At 33.1% G+C, this 19,937-nt stretch overlaps 2 protein-coding genes across 2 annotated transcripts; both read right to left on the minus strand.

The window, feature by feature from the left end:
* Positions 1–11,298: 11,298 nt before the first annotated feature.
* On the minus strand, positions 11,299–12,923 carry LOC108995595 (probable glycosyltransferase At3g42180). Its single transcript, XM_035683310.1, has 2 exons — positions 12,555–12,923; positions 11,299–12,042 (listed from the first exon to the last, which is right to left on the minus strand). Exons 1-2 carry the CDS (start codon positions 12,903–12,905, stop codon positions 11,353–11,355), a joined length of 1,041 nt encoding a protein of 346 aa, XP_035539203.1. The 5' UTR covers positions 12,906–12,923; the 3' UTR covers positions 11,299–11,352.
* Positions 12,924–16,455: 3,532 nt separating this feature from the next.
* LOC108995585 (heptahelical transmembrane protein 1-like) lies at positions 16,456–19,477 on the minus strand. Its single transcript, XM_018971175.2, has 4 exons — positions 19,085–19,477; positions 18,882–18,974; positions 17,509–17,566; positions 16,456–17,387 (listed from the first exon to the last, which is right to left on the minus strand). Exons 1-4 carry the CDS (start codon positions 19,330–19,332, stop codon positions 16,707–16,709), a joined length of 1,080 nt encoding a protein of 359 aa, XP_018826720.1. The 5' UTR covers positions 19,333–19,477; the 3' UTR covers positions 16,456–16,706.
* Between the last annotated feature and the right edge of the window lie 460 nt (positions 19,478–19,937).

Consider the following 19,937-nt stretch of genomic DNA (forward strand, 5'->3'; position numbering starts at 1 on the left):
AATGAAAGCTCAAGGCCGTTGCCATGGCTAGCTTGCTATATTAATCTTCTTCTTCTTCTTCTTCTGCCACAGAGAGAGAGAGAGAGAGAGATATGAAATCATGAAATATATGGGGAAAATTAAATATATATTAATGAATTTCCAAAAGCAATAATTCTTTTTTTTTTTTTGCCAACTTAATTAATTATGCTATGATATAAATTAAATAGGAATGTAATATTTGATTACTTAAATTCTGGTGGTGTACCGTTCCGTTCAAATTTTAAATTAAAGATTACATTCCTATATATTATAATTTCCATCCTTATTAATTAGCTAGCTTGTAATAATTTCTAAGTAAGTCTGATCTCAATCAAATGGCCAATAAAATCGTACGATAAAATAAATATAGGGACACGTACGTACATGATTAATATATATATATCAAGTTCTGGGCGCATTAATATTTATTTATATATATGTATACAACTAATTAATATATAATTATATATATATGCACTGATATTTCTACATCACTATAAGAAAAATAGACTTTTGTGGCCATTTAATTGCGGCGAAAAGGTTATTTGTGATCAAAACAGACTCATTTTGACTGTAAATAGTCATTTCGCTGGAATTAAATGACCACAAATAAACAGTTTTCTTGTAGTGCATCCACATATCCCAAAAAATATCCCTAAACCGAAGACATGCATGAGAGCAATATGGGATCGATGTTGATGGCCAGGTCGAGTACTAGTGATCATGATCATGATGATCAAGCATTAATATATTTATGTGGCCACTAATTAATTAGCAACTATATATGCATAGAGGCTGCATTTTACCGTCTACCATGGTTTTTGTATTGTAGAAATGGGGGTCAATATTTCAGCTTTTTCGCTACGTTTTATTGACCAACGAGTCTTTATTCAAGTCAAGACTAACGGGTGTTTAAAGAAGACTCGTTAAGAATAAGGAGTAATGATACTTTTACAATTTTTTTATAATTTATTTTCAAATAACTAATGAAATCATGTCACCCTATTAAGAATAAATTTTAATATTACAAAACTATAATCCATTTCATGTAAAGTTGTAAAGTAGTTCGTGTAAAATATAGTTATAAAGTTATTATTTTCCTTGCAAAAGTGATAATACAACAACTTAAAGAAGAAAATTACTATATATATATATATATATATTACTCAACATCCAAATCACGATATTGATCAAACCACTATTTTTTTTTGTGTTTTAGACTTTTATCTCTATGTATGAGTAATATTATATATAATTATAAAGTAGGTAAGTTTCGTACATTTATTTTTATTTAAAAAAAAAAAGTGTAAAACTCAAAATTAAAAAATGACTTTTTTGATCTTAAACTTGCTCATGATTTTTTTTTCAAGAAGTATGCACGAGACGTATACATCTTAAAATTATATATAAAAATTATTTTATTCTATCTCTCCGTATATCTCTATGTGTATATATATGTTTGTAGTTTAAACTGGTATTTCAATGTTCAACTATGCATCATTCTTCCACTGAAAAAGTAATTTTTTCGTGCTTTAGATCACTATTGAACGCGGTAGTCATGTTCAAGTTAAGTTGAAATTTGTTACGCGTCAAGAAAATAATAAATTCTACACGTAGAAATTAAGACTAGTAGTGTGCCACGATTGCGACATGATGTCTCTCTCTCATCGCACACGTATCTGCGTGCACACATACACAAACATGATATTAATAGATATTTTTTTGAGAAATGATTTCTATATATAGTCATGGTGACACGTAACTTCCGTACATTCATTTAAATAAATATGAATAAATTTAATACTTATATAAAAAAATCATTTTTTAATGACGAACTATATAACTATTTTTTAAAATAAATAATATGCCAAACTTACATATTTTAAAATTATATCTAACATTGATCTAATTTTTTTAAAAATTAGCTGGGACATATACGCACCAGCTCATATATAGAAGTACTTCCTTTCCCCTTTTGTCCATGCAGTAATATATAAACGAGCGCCAGGCCATGGTGTGTACTCTTCCTCTTGATCATATGCGCACATATATATGAAGTGATTTGATAGACACTTCAAATGCTTTGATAGAAGGTGTACGTGCCTTTAAAGCCAGCCAAGAATTATATTATAATTAGAGAGGCTAAATATATATATATATATATATATATATATAATCTTGATGATTTCGATCATGTTGAGCAATATATATAGTAATTTTCTATATATTGCTCATGTTGGCACATGTTGCAAAATATGACGATGATGATATATATATATATATCCAGATTAATATATCCAAATTTGGCAAGTGCGTCGACTCTCTATATCAATTAGCATAGCCTTGATTTTTTTTTCTTACAATAATTGCATGATCGAGATATAAATACAATTGATGATCATCTCCTAAATTGGAAACAATTATCAATTAAGGAAGTGATTTTTTTCTCCTTAATTACATGTTGATTATATAATTAGAACGAGTACCGAAGTCAAAGTACTGTACATGATTGTCATATGATTTTTTTTTTTTGGTATTAATTAAGGTGTGATCGATGTAGCGGTATCATCAATGATTCAATATGGTTTTTATTTTTTTACTTTTCACAAAAAAGGGTGGAAGATATTATATATAGGCCGGACAAGTTAATGAAAATTCTTAGCAACATATCAAATATATATACAACACTGGTTTGGCGCCTGGATGCTTGTAATAGCTAGCAGTTGATATAAAAATATTTTTATTTTTATTTTTTGTATAATGTGTGCCACTATAAGTGTGACCTTTGATATGTCATAAAACTTTAAAGATCTTATATAACAAGAGAGATTATTATATAATCTTATTAATTAGTCCTGACTTATGAGGAAAAATTATCGTGGTAACATCTTTACGTACAAAAATCAAGTAATCTTAAAAATAAATTTCTATTCAGTAGCCATTACAAGAGATTGGGATTTTTGAGACAAATTATTTTGTCTCAAAAAACTCAATTTTCATCCCAAAATATTTTTGGAGACGAAAGACTATTTTATCTTGAAAAGCCTGTCTCAAGAGGCTTTTGGTGTCTCAAAAAATTATTTTTATGAACGAAATTGGGTGTCACTAGTTGAAACTGTTCAAATGGATTTGTTTTTTAGACGAATCAATTTCGTCTGAAAAAACGGTTCGAATGGAATCATTTTAATTCGAACCGACACATACCGTACTATTCGAATAATAAAAAATTTTGATTCAAACTAATAACCATATTTGATCATGCTAGAACAGACAGAGTGTTCGAACCGATTATATCCGTTCGAACTAATAAATTTTTCAAATGACTTATTTCTAACATAAATTCTGCCCGTTCGAATGGGGTTTTGTATATTAATATTGTTTGAACAAATATTTTATTGTTCGAACGGTTGTACAGATTGTATTTCTCGGTTGTCATTCGAATGGGCTAACTTTTGTTCGAATGAGTCTTTTTTTGTTCAAATAGATTTATAAATGGTAATTTATCGTTCAAACTGGTTATTTACCGTTCAAATGGTATTAATCATACAGAACAAAAATTAATTAAAAATATCATATTAATATTACACAAATTGTAATTCAAACATCACAATTGTTCAAATGTTTTGAAACATCATAATAGAAAGACAATTAAAGAAAAATAAATTTTAAGATTATGATAGTAACATATAGTTTTGGGACATCATTGACTGCCATTGTTCAAATATTTTTTGGTTATTCAACTCCAGCCTCTTCTACACGTTCTTTTATAATCTCGTCTCTAAGTCCGCTGCTTGATCTAATTGGGTCAGCAACTCTTTTTTCTTGGACGTCAATCGTTCTATCTCAAATGTTGCTTCCTCCAATTTATTAGTTTTGTCGCCATTAGACTTGGCTCGATAAGAGGATGATAATGTTAAGGATGGTTCCACGCAATGTCCTGAGCTCCTCAAATATCTAGAACGAGATCCAAAAACTTGAGAAAGGATCTGAGTATCGTAAACAGATGTTTCATTAGATGGATCCACAACAATTTCCTTAAGAGATATCATCTTGTCCTAAAAAAAATATTAAAATTAGTATAAGTAACAAAAGTATTATTAGACAATGGAATTAAAGAAATTTAAACTTATATAATTTACCTCTGCTTTGGGACTAGTCCAAACATCATCACGATTTTTATGTGATTTAACATACAATTGGGTTAGGTCATAGTCAGCAAAGCTTTCTTCATCCTTCAAAAGGAAAATCTATATTAAAACTTAAATAAGAAAAGTCTATGAGATGTTAATATTTAACATGGACTAGAATAACTTACCATTTTTTTTAGACAAACGATGAAAAGATCGAGAACTCGCATGCTGGTATATCATTAAATTTGATCTATTTACTTTTTTCACAGTACCCATCTATACGTTTAATACATCTAGCATGTATTGTTAAAAAAATATAGCAACAAAATTACCTGATAAGTAGGATCTTCAAACACATCATAAATCTTCTCTCATTCGTTTGGTGGCATTGCTTGGAATGGATTTTGGCGTGCCTCAGTTGTAATACTAAACTTCTGATAGTGTGCATGACATCAATCTTTATATCTCCAGAATGGATTCGACATCAGTTTCTCAATCTTTAATCAATCCCCTCGTTGGCCAAAATTAAATTCAAACTCGTAATTTCAAAAATTATAAACAAATAGTATAAATACAAAGTAACTTTAAATTAACATGTTATACGGGCAGGTTTGGTAACTAAAACAAAACACAAAATTCTCATCTCATCTCATCTCATCATTACACCTTTTTCAAATCTCCATACAAAATATAATAAACAATTCAACTTTTTCAAATCCCAATACACATTTTTCAAATCCCAAAACAATAATAATATTAAAACATAATATTTTAAACTTCAAAACAAAACACAAAATTCTCATCTCACCCCCCAAACCTGCCCTAAGTTTCTTGGGATATAGTTTATTACTAAGCAACGATTTTTTAGGTGGTATTTTATATCTTGGGGAACTTTAGCCTAGGAGGATGTAGCCATCGGTGCATACACGCGAGTAAGCGTACTAACATAAGAAACAAGCCACGTTGCTGAATCTCCAGAGGCATCGGTGTGATCATCAGGAATATCAATTTTAATTTTATCTATTTTCCTTACTTTCTTTGTGCAGATATCCCTTGTAGGGCCTCGACCTTGGCGATGGTTTACAACAACTATATATACATTAATTAAAACATATATTTTAATTAAATTAAATTATTTTATAGATACATATATATATATATATAAAACTTAAATTAAGCATTAAATGTGACATTTAATTTGATAAAATATTTTGTTCTGAGTCTTTTGATGTTGGCCCACTGTTGATGGCAGATGAACTATACGGGGAGTCGGTAATGGATATGATGGCGCACGTGTTATTTTGCATTTAGGAGACATATTTGTTTGAAATTGTAATAAATTATTATTCGAACAAACGTTACGAATATTTATAAGAATGATACTTACACAAATATCTGTTTAGAATTCATTCATTATCAGTTTTTCTAGATCAGTCGCCTTCATCTTTTTGAAATTCTTATTTATTAAGTATTAATTATAATGTATTTTCACTAAATTTATATTATACATTATATTTTTTTAATTAATTATCTTTTAAGTATTATTTTTAATTTAAGTACAAATCACTTTTATGTTTCTTATTTATTAAGTATTAATTATAATTTAATTTCACTAAAATCTTTATTATACATTGTAGTTTTTTAATTAATTATCTTTTAAATATTCTTTTTATATATTATTTTTACCCACATGAGTACAACCCTGCGAACACTTATTAGTCTATTCGAACAGGATTTTGATTCTGTTTGACCAAGATAATATGTTTAAATGAAAATTATAGTGTTTGAACGGGACAAACTCAAATTTCAGACATGAAATAGAGACAAAACACCGAACCAAAAAACATAATTTATGAAAACACAATCTCATAAAATGCATATTTCACAAACATTTCACATGGGATTGCACAATGCCACAAACACAAATATATTTTTATATTCCCACATCCAAACACAAATATACCAACTTCTAAATACAATTAATTAAAAACTATAAATTATCAAATCACTAAAAATTATAAATCTTACCTCAAATTTTTGCAATCCAATAACAATTATGAATCCACAATATCTACATATGCATAAAACACATTATGAGAAAACCATAAATCAAATTCAATAAACAAAAATATTAAAACTCAAAATACAAAAAACAAATAGCAAAAAAATAATGTCTACATCTTCTAAACATCTCATCTCTCCCAGGAATCTCTTCTCTCTCACTAGAATTGTTCCTCTCTCTCCACAACACTCTAACACATACAAAATTGCTCACTACTCTGCCTCTAAAGTGATAGTTTGTGCTTGAAAATGAACAGAAGGTATATGTATTTGAATCTATGAAGTCTCGTTCGAATGGGTAATTTAAGCATTCCACCAGGAAAATTTCAAAAAGCCACACAACTCTACTACGATTTAATTCAACTTTTAACGTTCGAACGGATAAGATAGTAGTTCGAACGAACAAATAAGAATATTTCTCGACATATTCTTCAAATGTAGAGAAGATCAGAGGGTATTTTCGTAACCAAATTCCGCCAATGTGTTCGAATGTGGCATTTCGCGTTCGAATAAGTGAATCTTTCGAGTATCTGGCACGAAATTTCACTCCAAACGTACTCTACGAGATAATTCCGTTTGAACGAGACTTTATTTAGTTTGAACTAATATTACATTTGTGCATATAATAACCGTTCAAAGCAGACGTCATGGACTTCATATACCCAGTTCGAATAGATTGTCATTTACACAATCAGTTCGAATAAATTCCATCGTAGCACGTTACTCCTTTGCCACTCGTCCAACACGAAGTCAGCTGTAGCAAGCCAACATTTGAATTTTTAAGAGGTATGGGTCATTTCTCCTATTCTATTATTTGTTTTTTTGTTCGAATGGGTTGGTTTTGAGGGGATTGAATTTCGAATCAATCTCACCCTTTGTGGTGTTTTCCGGTCAACTAACACTAAAATAATAGGTAGAAATGACGAGGCTTCACTACTTAATCATTTCTACCGATTAAAATCAAGAATTTTCAATAATCCTAGGTTTTTTCATTCGGGGCTGAGTCGACTCAGCCATGGCTGTTTGGCGTTTTCTCATTCGAACGGACTATAAGCCGTTCAAATGCTCAATTGCCAAACAGATATATTTTTGTTTGAACAAATTAAATGTGTTAAAATGAACACAAATTTCCTGCTCGAATGAACAGACCATTCAGTTCGAATATAGATTTTCTTAGTTCGAACTATGAAGTTACATTACAAATGGTTTGTTCGAACAAAATATGTTTTGTTCGAACGAGTTATTTTAATTTAGTTCAATATAGTATAATTCTTCAAGTTATAATATAATTACACAATTATTTTAATTATATTATTAATTTCTTTGTGGTTAAACAATATACTAATGGTAACCAGCGGAAGAAAACGTGGGAGAGATCAAACCGACCAAAGTAGCGGAACAACTCATGCTCAGGAGACGAGGCATGTACTTGTTGAGCGGGAGATCATTCTGGATGACTTATGCAATCTTGCATGGGAGGGACAAAGCATACACTTCATCATCACCAACCGGGGATGGACACCGATCTGTCAGCAGAGGAGGACTGCATATCCGAAGATAGTCGGTAAGTTTTACCATGCCATGGGAGATCGTGACTATGATGCTTTGTGCTACACCTTAGCAGTTCAGGGAGTGAGTATTACTTTCTCTCTCCGCATTATTGATGAGTTCCTTGATATTCCGCGTGTGGCCAGCGCATATCCTACAGCGGCTACGGCAGCTACACCAAGAGCAGCGGTTGCACCATATAATTCGGACACACTGACTGCACCTCATCGCTAGCACCAAATGTAGAGCCGGATGCTAGTTCGGATGATAGTGAGGATGAGGATCTACCTGATGATGGTCTCACAGACGATCAGGTCAATCAGCTTGTACGATACCTTTCGGCTCCTTCATATGATGGCAGCAAGGTGATCCGATAGATCGATTGTATAACATTTTTCAAAATGCTTAATTTGATTGTTGGGTATAACATCGATAAAAAAAAAACACAAGACTGATCTCAGGATCGAGAGAGTCAGATTTTTGTTGTTGATAGCATTGGGGGAGCCGATTGATCTGACATTGTATTTCTTCCTCCGTATTTGATCGAAGTCATGTTATTCCAGTAGAGGCAATCTAACATTTGCATTGCTGATATCTAACCTCCTACTCCGATCGGGGGTTACAGTGCAAGTGACTGAACGGAGGTCGCCACAGATGGGGCCCATTAACAATAGTAAGGGGCATTTGCAGAAGACTGCAGCAATACAACATAGTGGCACGCCAACCGATCCAGCTTCTAATAGTGTTGTCTGTGCTGAGAGACAGCCTGCTAGGACTATTTTGAATCAGGTACGAGCTCTGTTTATAGAATTCATTAAGTCCATCCTTAAGAAACTTAAGGATCTGGATGAACGTATTAAAATGTTATAAGAAGATTTTGATCTACTTAGCAAATAGATTGTTTTAGTTATTATTTTACTTTTTTATATTGTATCGAACATTGTATATTTGAGATGTAATTAATGTATGATTTTTATTTTTAGTGTTTACTACCTTTTTTTATTTTTTTTCATTTTACTTATCGTTCATGATAATATAAAAATGACACTATCTTTAAAGTTATATTTATATAAATTTAATATAAAAGAAATCACTATAAAATTCTGAAATTAATTACATAAAATTAATTTATGAATTTATAAATATTTTAACTCACCATAAATCATAATATATAATATATACACATTTGTTATATTTTGAAAATGATAACAAATTAATAGAAAAATATTTATTACTTTAATGGAAAAAATATATACACAAATTAATGATGATAAACAATTTTTATATAATTTCCAATCAAATTAGTCATTTGAATGAATAAATGTAGTATTCAAATTGGTTCGAACGATATTTTTTTTTTTCGAACGGTCCAACAACTTTCCTGCCATATTTTCCCATCAAATCTCTCCCGTTTGAACAAATAAATGTAAGTTCGAACGGTTATGAACTTTTCTCGAAAAAAATAAATAAATTTCTCGTCAAGATTATTATTCGAACAGATTATATACTGTTCGAACATACATTAATTCCCTGTTTGAATCTTTTTTTTTCGGTTCGAACATTTTTGTATTTTTTAGACAATTTTATTCGTCTCAACCAAGTTTTGAGATGAAATTCAAAAATTGCTTTTAAGACCAAATTTAATTCTTCCTTAACAAACTTCCTCTTAAAAGTAAAATTTCTTGTAGTGAGCTCTACACCACACATGCATCTAGTTTTTTTTTTTTTTAATCTTTTTATTTAATTTTTTTCCATCAACATGTATGGCGTATATGACTCTTAAATATAAGAACTTATCTTAAAAGCTATCCTAAAATTAGGACATGATCTTGGCCATCACAATTATTAAATATCTTCAAAAACCATATAAAATTATCTCAACTTGTTATCCATGCCCGAGCTGAGGTGAGAGAGAGATATTAATTAAGATACATGCAGAGGGTGTCTTACAACATTTATTACTATATATATGTGTATAATATTTTGGATAATATTAAATGACTCGATCCATGAACAATAAATATTCTAAGAATTATTTAATATGTCTATCTTTATTCTATATATTTGAGGAGTCGGTTGCGTTTAGACGTTAAATTGAATTAAATTGAGTTGAGTTGAAATAATAAAATATTGTTAGAATATTATTTTTTAATATTATTATTATTTTAAAATTTTAAAAAATTAAATTATTTATTATATTTTATATTAAAATTTTAAAAAATTATAATAATAAATTAAGATTAAATGAAATGATTTTAAATTCGAAACGTACATTAAATCGATTCCCAAGAACCAAGGTGTATTATATAGTACTAAAAAAAACACAATTTATCAAACAGTTAAAGCTAGCGTCTCTAACCTGATCCCTTGGTAAATCTGTTCAGAAATAAAAAAAATCCGGCCCTTTCCTGGTGCTCTTCTAGAAGAAAATAAGCAGTAAATTCTCGTCGACTTTGCACTAGAATTTAGCGGTGACTTAAAATTTTCCGTAAAATGTTTTTATTTGCTGCGACTTTTTTTGGCGACGATCTTAAAATCGCTACAAAAAGTCTAATTTTTTGTAATGTCTTTTCGTCAAGCGATCTGTTACTAATTGGTTAACCTCTCGAAAAAGAAAATGAAAAAAAAAAAAAAAAAACTGACAGAAAAACTCTTTAAATTTGAAGTTCTTCTATCTCTTCCCAATTAATGTCGCGGAGGTATACACGTACCAGGCCATGACAAATTGCCATGTCCATGCATGCATCCAGTCTAGCTATTACCGGCGCGTTAGATCAGTCATGATCAGACACCAGTACCTCAACGTACAGTCAATAAATTAAGGGATTGATTTGTGTTCTGTTAACGTAAGTACTCAAGCAAGTCCCGTAAATCAAGCAAAATCAGATCAAGGCACGCATGTTTTGCAGTGAATTCCGAGCAGCAATCCTGGACAGCACATATAGCACGCACAGTTGACAGCATTTTATTTCTTTCCTTTTTTTTAGTTGCAAATTAATATTCTGAAAGTACGTTCTAATTTCCTTTTGTAAATATTCGGCCATTACTTAGCTGATTAATTCTATGTACACTTCAATATCTATAAAAATCATCTTCTCGGCTCTGGTATTAAGATGATTAAGCCAGACCCTTCTTCAAAACTTTCTTGTTCATGATTTGTGTGTATTCGCTTCTTATAGCGCCTGATGATCAGCTTGGCGTCATGCGCGCGCGCACTTACAGTACAGCAAAAACGTCCCAGTACTACATGTTTTGATCTCGTGCGATTTGAGGAGAATATATATAAATAAGTTTTTCACTTCAAAATTGTAGGAGTACTGCAAGAATCTGATATTAATAATAAGAGTATCCCCTCCAATCCCAAGGAATTAATTATACTTCGAACAAGCTACGTACTATATATATCTTGTATATATAGGCACAGCTAGCTAGCTCATGCCAAACTGACATGAAGAAATTAAAGGTAGATAGCTAGCTTAATTATGGCTGACATGTATGTATATATGTGGGGAAAAAATTATAACTTGTATAGCCATCCCATGAGTAGTGTGCTCAAGTTCATCATGTCAGCAGGCTAGCTTATAAGCTAAGATTATAATGCAGTGTCCTCAGCCTGCATTGAAGTATGAAGTGCGAAATTAAGTCTCCTCAGCCACACTGAGTGAAGCACCATGTGGATGACATCAAATGGCTTAGCAGGCCGATTTAGTACGAAATGCCTCTGCACTCTCATTACATTTTTCTGCATTTTCAAGTACTTTTCATGGGGAATCCCTTGTAAGATAGTCTTGATTTCTGGTATCTTCTCTGCGGGAATTTGTACAGAAAATTGGCTCCAATTAAGGACGTCACTGAATGGTAAACAATAGCTGTCGGAGATAATCACTGGTACACATCCCGTGTGAATTGCTTCCACAACTCTAGGGCTTGCCACTTCAAACCCACTAGGGCACAAGCAATACTTCGTCTGCCCCATTATTTTGGTGTAGTTTGGGCCCTTGGGGAGAAACTCATGGACCTGTACATCTCTATCTTTGTCCTTCCAATACTTGAGTAGCACTTTCCGAATGTGTCCGTGGTCCCGGCCGCCAAAAAAGGCGAGGATCGGGCGGTTGGTAGGGTCCTGGCCTTGAATTGGTCGGCGGAGCTTTCCAAAGGGTAAATAAATTTCAGGTAGTGAGACATCTCTTATTGGCTGGAATCCTTCAGAGGTGTTAGCATTGCAGAGAACCCTAATGAAGTTCTTGAAGATTTCGGGGTTAGCAGCTGAGACATCTGGTGCCTGAATTATGGAAATAGCAATATCAACACTAGCTAGGAATACATACATGCAACAATCAAGCGATCAATATGAGGAGCTAGGTTTGAACTTAGCTTAAGAAATGGGTTAGGGGTAAAATATAGATAGTATAGTGGGTTGACCAGTTATATTACACATTTGTTAGCTTTTTTGTTTAAATCCTACAATCAAGTAAATGAGTTGTGCTATTTATAAGTCGGCGTACTTGCAATTATATATAAAAAAAAGTTCAAGACATATTTTTTTATGCTAAGTTGCTAACAAATCATATGTTCATATGACAGTCTTTTACATCAATTATTAATGCGAAATAATAACTATTTGTGATAAAAATAAATTTATTTTAATAAAAAATAATTATTTTCGTTGAAAGTTACAAATAATCAATTTTCTTATAGTAGCGTTACAAGTCATTAACCGGGCTTGTAAATAATTTTTTCTTTTTCTAAATAAACATGCACGATCGATGAGATGAAATAGAGAGTCGAGCGTACCCAATCGTGACATGAAAGCATAAAATGGTCAGCACCTTTGCTTCTGTTCCAGTAAGGGTGCTTATCTGCGATGACCTTGATGTAGTCCATTACGATCCGTTGCAGACGACCACGATGGAAATCAGCTTTGGAGGTAATAGGCGTGTAAACATAGGCAACAATCTTGACTACACTAATAGGCAGGAAAAATACATGTGCCTCTTCAGGATGGCTAGCCCTGAAGGGGCTTTTATAGCTTTCTATTTCATCCATGAATTGCCCTTCCATGGCGTAGATGTTGTTTACTGGCGCATCGTGGACTAAAGGTTGCTCTCCTTCTTCGTAGGTCCATACCTTGAACCTCTTCTGCATCTCTATGTGGCTCCTGATCATGATCATGACGTAACAACAAATAGATATCAGAGATGAAAGGTTGTTTTGTACAAAGATTTTATGATCATTCAAAGACTTAAATCTTTAATGGAAAAGACTAATTTAAAGTGATTTCTGAATGTTATAAACTTAACTGATGAAAAGCATAGGGGTTTCTGTAAATGGACCCTCTAGGTATAAAAGTCTCCTTCTTCTCGGATGTATAGTTCCTTGACTGAATTGCTTGCCGTATGGCTGCTCTTGCTTTAGCTAATTCTCCTTCGATTCTCTTTAAACTTATTTCCTTCTGTTTATAGCAACATATTTAAAAGAAGAGTAAATGGTACTGAGAAATCAATGGCAGTTCATGATTAAATTTCAAACAAAGATGATGACTTCGCTCAGAATATAGATGTTTCTTACTTTGGTGCTGCTAACCTTGTGTGTACTGCTTTTGTTCGTAGAATTTGAGAGAACCCCATCTAAGGAAACTCGTGGTGGGGTACTTCTGTCAGTTAAGTGGTTGGTTTTTCTAAGATGAATGGATGGGGTGAAAGAAGAATAAAGGAGATCAGCGGAATGTTCTTCATGATTTATGAAAGAGGAGAAGAGGAAGATCATCAGGATCAGGAGGAGGCCGAGGATAAGAAAAAATGGAAATATCACAAATGAAATAGAGCAGCTGAAGTACCTTGCCATGGATTCAGTTCTTTTTCTCTCACTTTTTTTTGGTGGGGGAGAGGAAGATCATGGAAATTAGATCATATACTAGCTACAGGAGAAGTTGCAGACTCTTTGCCAACCTTTTTGATCTGCATGCAAATTTATATAGGAAAAGCCTAGTGAAAGGCCTCGAGTATAATCTATGATTTTTACGTACAGTTAGATTCAGATAATTAAGGAGTGGCACTGAAGTCGATACAACTTGGAGTTGATATCGATGAAACTTGGAGTTGCATGACTTATTACTCAAAAGTTCCCATTAATGGTCAAAACACTACCAACCAGTTCATGCTAGAACTAGTCCAATTATCCAAGCTAGGCAAAGTTCCCATTTCCAATGTTTTTTCAAAATATTTTTTGTTCACTTTTCGAAGAGTACTTGGGGAGGTTATTTATCATCTAAGTTACGTATCAATCAAAATGCAGCAGCCACAAGAAGTTGGCCGTGAAATCAAAGAGCAGCCGCATCCAGAAGTTTTCTGATGATCCAAGATTTGATCTGATGATCATCCAAGACTCACTTCAAAGTTCAAATCCCAAACTTTTTAATTCCCTAAACGTAAGCTTCACCCTAGCTAGATAGTTGCTTCAGCTCAAAGTCATTTAGCAATTAACTTGTGAAAGCCAAGCCTTTGGACTGGAATAATTAAGGCCGCGTTTGGATACAAAGAAGGTTCCGTTTCATCTCAACTTATTGTATTACAATTTTTTTAAATTTACACATAAAATATAATAAACAATTCGATTAATTTTTTAAATTCTAAAATAATAATAATATTAAAAAATAATATTCTAATAATATTTTATTCAACTCATTTAAAATCATCTCATTTCACTATCCAAACAAGTTCTAAATGCCATTTCTGCATTAACCCACAATGTGACAAAATTTTGATTGTCTGAAGTTTACCGGAGGTGCCCATAATAATTTTTTTTTTTTTTTTTTAAGTGAAAGTATGCAATATGTCGATTTTAATGTTTTGGAATGGAAAGTGTAAAACTTTTGTTAGTTGAAAAATGGTAAGTGTTCAGACAATCAAAAAACTTGGCACTATCTATATTAGTATAGATAAAGGTTAAGTGACGTGACGCAACTTTGAATTTTTCTACTGGATGAATATGATTTTACCTATAAAAATATCTTACTAGATGTACATTATAACTTTTAAAAGAAATACCTAGTTATAAAGAAATTTTATAAAAACAAATTTATATATTGACGTGATTTGATATGATACGTCAGATTTTAAAATTAATTTTATTGTAAAATCGATTTAATATATCACCTAAAATTACGTTAATTTATAAATTTACTTTTGTAAATTTTTAATAGTTTAAACGTACAAAATGTCAATATTAGCAATTTAGGATGCAAAATAGAAAACGCCAATTACTTAGAGGATGGACTTAATTTACACGTACGATCCACTTGAAAATATTCTTCAAGATTAACCGTTTCCAATGCATTTTTCATGTATCTGACAATAAATATATAGGTTTCTTGAAAATCTTTTTAGGAGGAGCTGCTTCTCGAACGAATTTGAGCAAGTAACATGGATTGAGCACAATGGTCTTTTGGGGGTAGAGGATGAATGTGAGACTGAAATTCAAGTTCGGCCTTCTCCTCTACAATTATGATCGCAGGGGCAGGGGCTCCACTCACTCTGAAATTCCTGAACCCTCAAAAACATACAATCACATCCCATTTGCTGATATCATATCTTGTTATCATCTCCTACCACACTGATACATGGAATACATGCATGAGATGTGTGTGTGATTGTAAAACTCTGTTCTAACCAAGTAGAAACTTAAGTAAACAAACAGGAATGCCGAGCACAGAGCAGAGGGAACAGCTGACAGAAATTTACACATATAGTATATAGGCTCTAAATTGAGAGAGGTAAGCGAGGAAGAACAATATTCTCATGTTGCAATAACAGAAAATATTTCGTGACAGGCTTGACTAAAAATCACATCTGAATTCTGAAATCCCCCTTTATGGAAGAGAACAGAAAATTTTGAAGGCTTTAAATAGGTGAAAGCTCCTGATCTCTTTGTGTAAGTTATATTCTCAGTAGAATTTTAACATGTCAATTCACTTAACTAGTAAAGTTCTTCTTGTTGTCGAAAAAGGGTTTTGGAATCAAATCCTAGGGAGACGGTTACATGTGATACCCCATACTGATAAGTGATATGTTTAGGTGGTGTATGAGATCTCACATTCTTTGAGAATGAGAAGTTTTTGCTCTTTATAATGTTTCAATGGGGCTCCAATTATATTATTGACTAGTCCTTTTGGAGTATAGGTCATGTAGTTGGGCCTTCCATTAGAGTGTTACAAATGGTATCAGAGCCTATCAGAACTAGAAATGTGGGGCTTGAGCCATGCCGCCTACAAAGAATTAGCCCCACGAGGACGTCGGGAATATAAAAGGGGAGATTGTGATACCCTATTCTGATAAGTAATAAGGGTAGGTGGTGTATATGATCTCACATTCCTTAGGAATGAGAAGTTTTTGCTCTTTATAATGTTCTAATAGGGCTCCAATTGTATAATTGACTGGTCATTTTGGAGTATAGGTCATGCAGTTTGGGCCTTCTATTAGGACGTTACATTATCTCTTAAGTCCTAGCCTATAGCTTCCAGATTATGACATCATCAGATTTTCAACCAATTTTCTATTTTTTTTTAGCTATTTTCTAGCTATCGCTCATAATTTTATTTAGAGATGGGGAGGAAATAAGGTATATACTGACAGTATAACATCATCATTCATATGATATGTTGAAACAAAGACCAAGAAATGAAGTAACAAATACCAAATTCAACAAATTAATAATCAAATAAAAGAAAACAAGTTTTACACCTCTCCTCTAATCGGCATAATGGAATTACATGGCACAGGTACACTTTCCTTCTGTGAGTCTTTTCTAGGTTTTTCTTTCTTTTGGATGGAGTCTCTTATACAATAGTACCTAAACCTTAAATCCAACAAATAAAATTAATGAATAGCGTCTCTATCTAAATGAATATTCAAGGCATAAACTGAACCTACTGGTAACACAAAACATAGACTAAATCGTCCTTCCACAGGTTATAGTGTGTTGAGCATCTAGTATATGGAGCGAGGCACCGTAGTGGGCTAAAGCACCCATGACCACCAGAACATGAAATATTTGATGGCTATGCCCTGCCAAATCGAACCATCCTGGCTTCCATCTCTCTGGAACCCGGCTAACATAAAACAATACTCCTGTCAGATAAGATACTGCCATGGCTGCCTCATATGCTAGGGTAGCGTTGCGCTGGGGATTGCCCCAGTTCACAAAAACTGCATGGATTGCAGGGATGATTCCAAACAACCCCATGGATGAGAATAACAAGGCTCTAAATCCCCGGTATTTGCCGCTTGAAAGTGCGGGTGAAAGCATTGTGGCAATAGTGAAGATCCCCATTGCTGTGATACCACCAAGGTAGACAAATTGCCAGTGAGGGTCGCACTGGAACATGTAGTAGATTGGAGGGAAAAAGGAGGTGATGATCATGATGGTGATTCCAACATAGTCTACTCGCAATAATAAGAGGCTTAAAGGGTGAGAGTGGCATGAAAAGAGGTGGCAAATGCTGCTTGAGAGGAGGCAAAACATAGAGCCACTCAAGAAGACAAAGAATGGCCACCTTGTGCCCATCTCATGCATGGTAATATCCCTTTCTCGAGATGTCGCATGCTTCAAATCTATGAGTTTTGTAGTATCCTGCAAGAGCTCGATATTACTTTTTTTTCCTCAAATCAACCAAACTGAACAGAAAATGGGATATGTTCTTGGTAAAATGACAGGAACAAGTGATTTGATCTGGTATGATAAGATTACTTACTGCAATGAAATCTTTGAAATAATGAGAAACATTTGTTTCTGCACTAATATGTATAGACCTGCAAGAACATAATGAAGGGAATGACGGCCGAACGATTTCAACTTGATATAAGGATTAAGTTCTACCTTAAGGAGATGTATGGATCATTCATGCAAACTGACATGAAATGAAGCTAGTCCTTACTCAGTTTTTTGTATTTTACTTGATAACCAAATCTTCCATTTCTCATAAGGTAAATTGGCATGAAAAGAGTGTGATGAATATAATGATAAGTTGGTTAAAATTTATTGAGAATTATCAAGGCATCTTAAGATTTCATTCAGTTTTAAGTATGTACCATAGCCAGATAACGACTAGCTCAGGAGAACCTTATAACATAAGAAATATATACCCAACTTCTATGGACCACAGTGTAGCTAATCTAGTGACCAAAACAGAAGTTCCACTTAACATTAGCCATACAGTTCCATCTACATTAAGGATTAATACTTAGAAAACAAAATCAAGATAGTAAAAATAAAATTTAGGATTAGTTGCTTAAAAGAAATTATTAAGAATAAGTTGGGAAGTTTTCTGACTTGTAAAGCCTTAATATGTGACATAAGATTTGACAAATCTGTCATAGGTGGCAATCATATATTGATTAATGGGACCGTGTTCATTATTTCTGTCTATTGATTTAGTTCCATTTTATTCTTGGTGGTGTTGAGATCAAGTTATAGATCTAGTTTTGAGAGAACCCTTCTGGCCCCTATCGTCTAGGTCCCTCTTAAGAGACTGCCCAACAAGTATAAGATATTACTATCATCACATCCATAGAAGGTATTAACCCAGGCTCTGATCTTCCATTCCTTACTCTCTTTACTCAGAACAAAGTAAGTGTGTGTGCATAAACATAATATACATACACATATGATATTAATTAACAGAGTGGCATCACAGTGGATGAGATTATTCTAAGAGCTGGCTGTTCTCTCATCAGCCTATTAGTTTGTCAGCATATGTGAGGTATATTCCCATCTAAGATTTTTTTTTTTTTTTTTCCAATCCTTCCCATCAGAGATTCAGTTGAACCATTATTTAAAATTTATCTTTCAAATCAAATTATGTCACGCGGTGTGTAATGTAAGACCTTCAAATAGAATTATTCTATTTAGATACTTAGCCAAAATCGCAATCTTTATTAACTTTTTCCCAGGAAAATAAAATGCAGCATTATCTAAACTGTATTCTTTCTTTTTCTTGCGACGAGGGTTTCTTATTCATACAATCTTCACTAAGTCTTCAAAAAGAAACCAAAACAAAAGCAAAATCGATCTAAATTTCACCGCAGAAAATTTTCCCAAACTCGATCAAAAGTATTTTCAACCAACCTGGTAAAGAAGCCAAGAAGATCCGCAACCTGAGGCACTTCCATCAAATTCGCCAGAGTCAATCCCAAGAACAAAACAAATCCGATTAAATGCCTGCAAAGACATCGCAAATCAGAAAGTGAAGAAGCAATAAACTAAGTTAAAATTAACGAGCAAACCCGTCAAATTTTAAAGCTTTGGAAGATAGAGAAACTTTGACATACGTCCAAACGTTGAGGGTTTCGTTATGCCAACGAAATAAGCTGAAGAGAGCTTCCTTGAGAGGCCAGTTGGCTCTGTAGTAATGCATTATGAACTCGTTGTCCTTCATGTGCTCCGGAGCCTCCCAGAACGACACTAGAGCGTATCGTTTCGGTTTTTCACAGTTCTCATGATGAACCGTCTTCTTGTTCTTGTTTGTGACATGACCATCGGGAGATGAGGTCTGGCGCCGGCGGTGGGTCTGATCCATTTCCTCCTTTCCTTCTCTCTTCCAAACAGCTCCTTCACTGTAACTCCTCTTCTGTACATTCGTCACAAATTTTGGGAGAGCAAGGGAGACTCTTTCAATCCCTTATAAGATGGCAATTGGAGGACATTCTCTCTCTCTCTCTCTCTCTCTCTCAATGTGGTTACCAAGATGCGCAACCACCAACTGCCAAACATAATTAAAGAGTCTGTCTTAGGTTGGCCAACGTGCAGCTCTATCATAAGTGGTTGGATATATCTTGTTAAAATCAATTAAAATGTGCTTGCATGGTCACACCTGCTAAAACAAGATTAAACAAGACAACCTTCCATCATTACGACAATGTTGATCGATTAATTGAAAACCTGCTTTCAAAAGTTACAACATCGTGATGTTTTTTCCTTCTGCTTTTTCATGGTGGGTGATTAATTTGTGGTGTGCCGTTGCCTGTTGGTGTTGTTTATATGGTACGGATCATTATAAGCAACATTAATGAATCTTGTAAGGCTTACATCGTTCAAAACTTAAAACTTTTTGAGAATAGATAGATTTATTTTTAAATTATATTTTTGTTAAATATTTTAATATGAACATTAATTATTAGATTT

Source organism: Juglans regia, chromosome 1, assembly GCF_001411555.2.
Source record: "Juglans regia cultivar Chandler chromosome 1, Walnut 2.0, whole genome shotgun sequence".
In the NCBI taxonomy this organism is placed as follows: domain Eukaryota; kingdom Viridiplantae; phylum Streptophyta; class Magnoliopsida; order Fagales; family Juglandaceae; genus Juglans; species Juglans regia.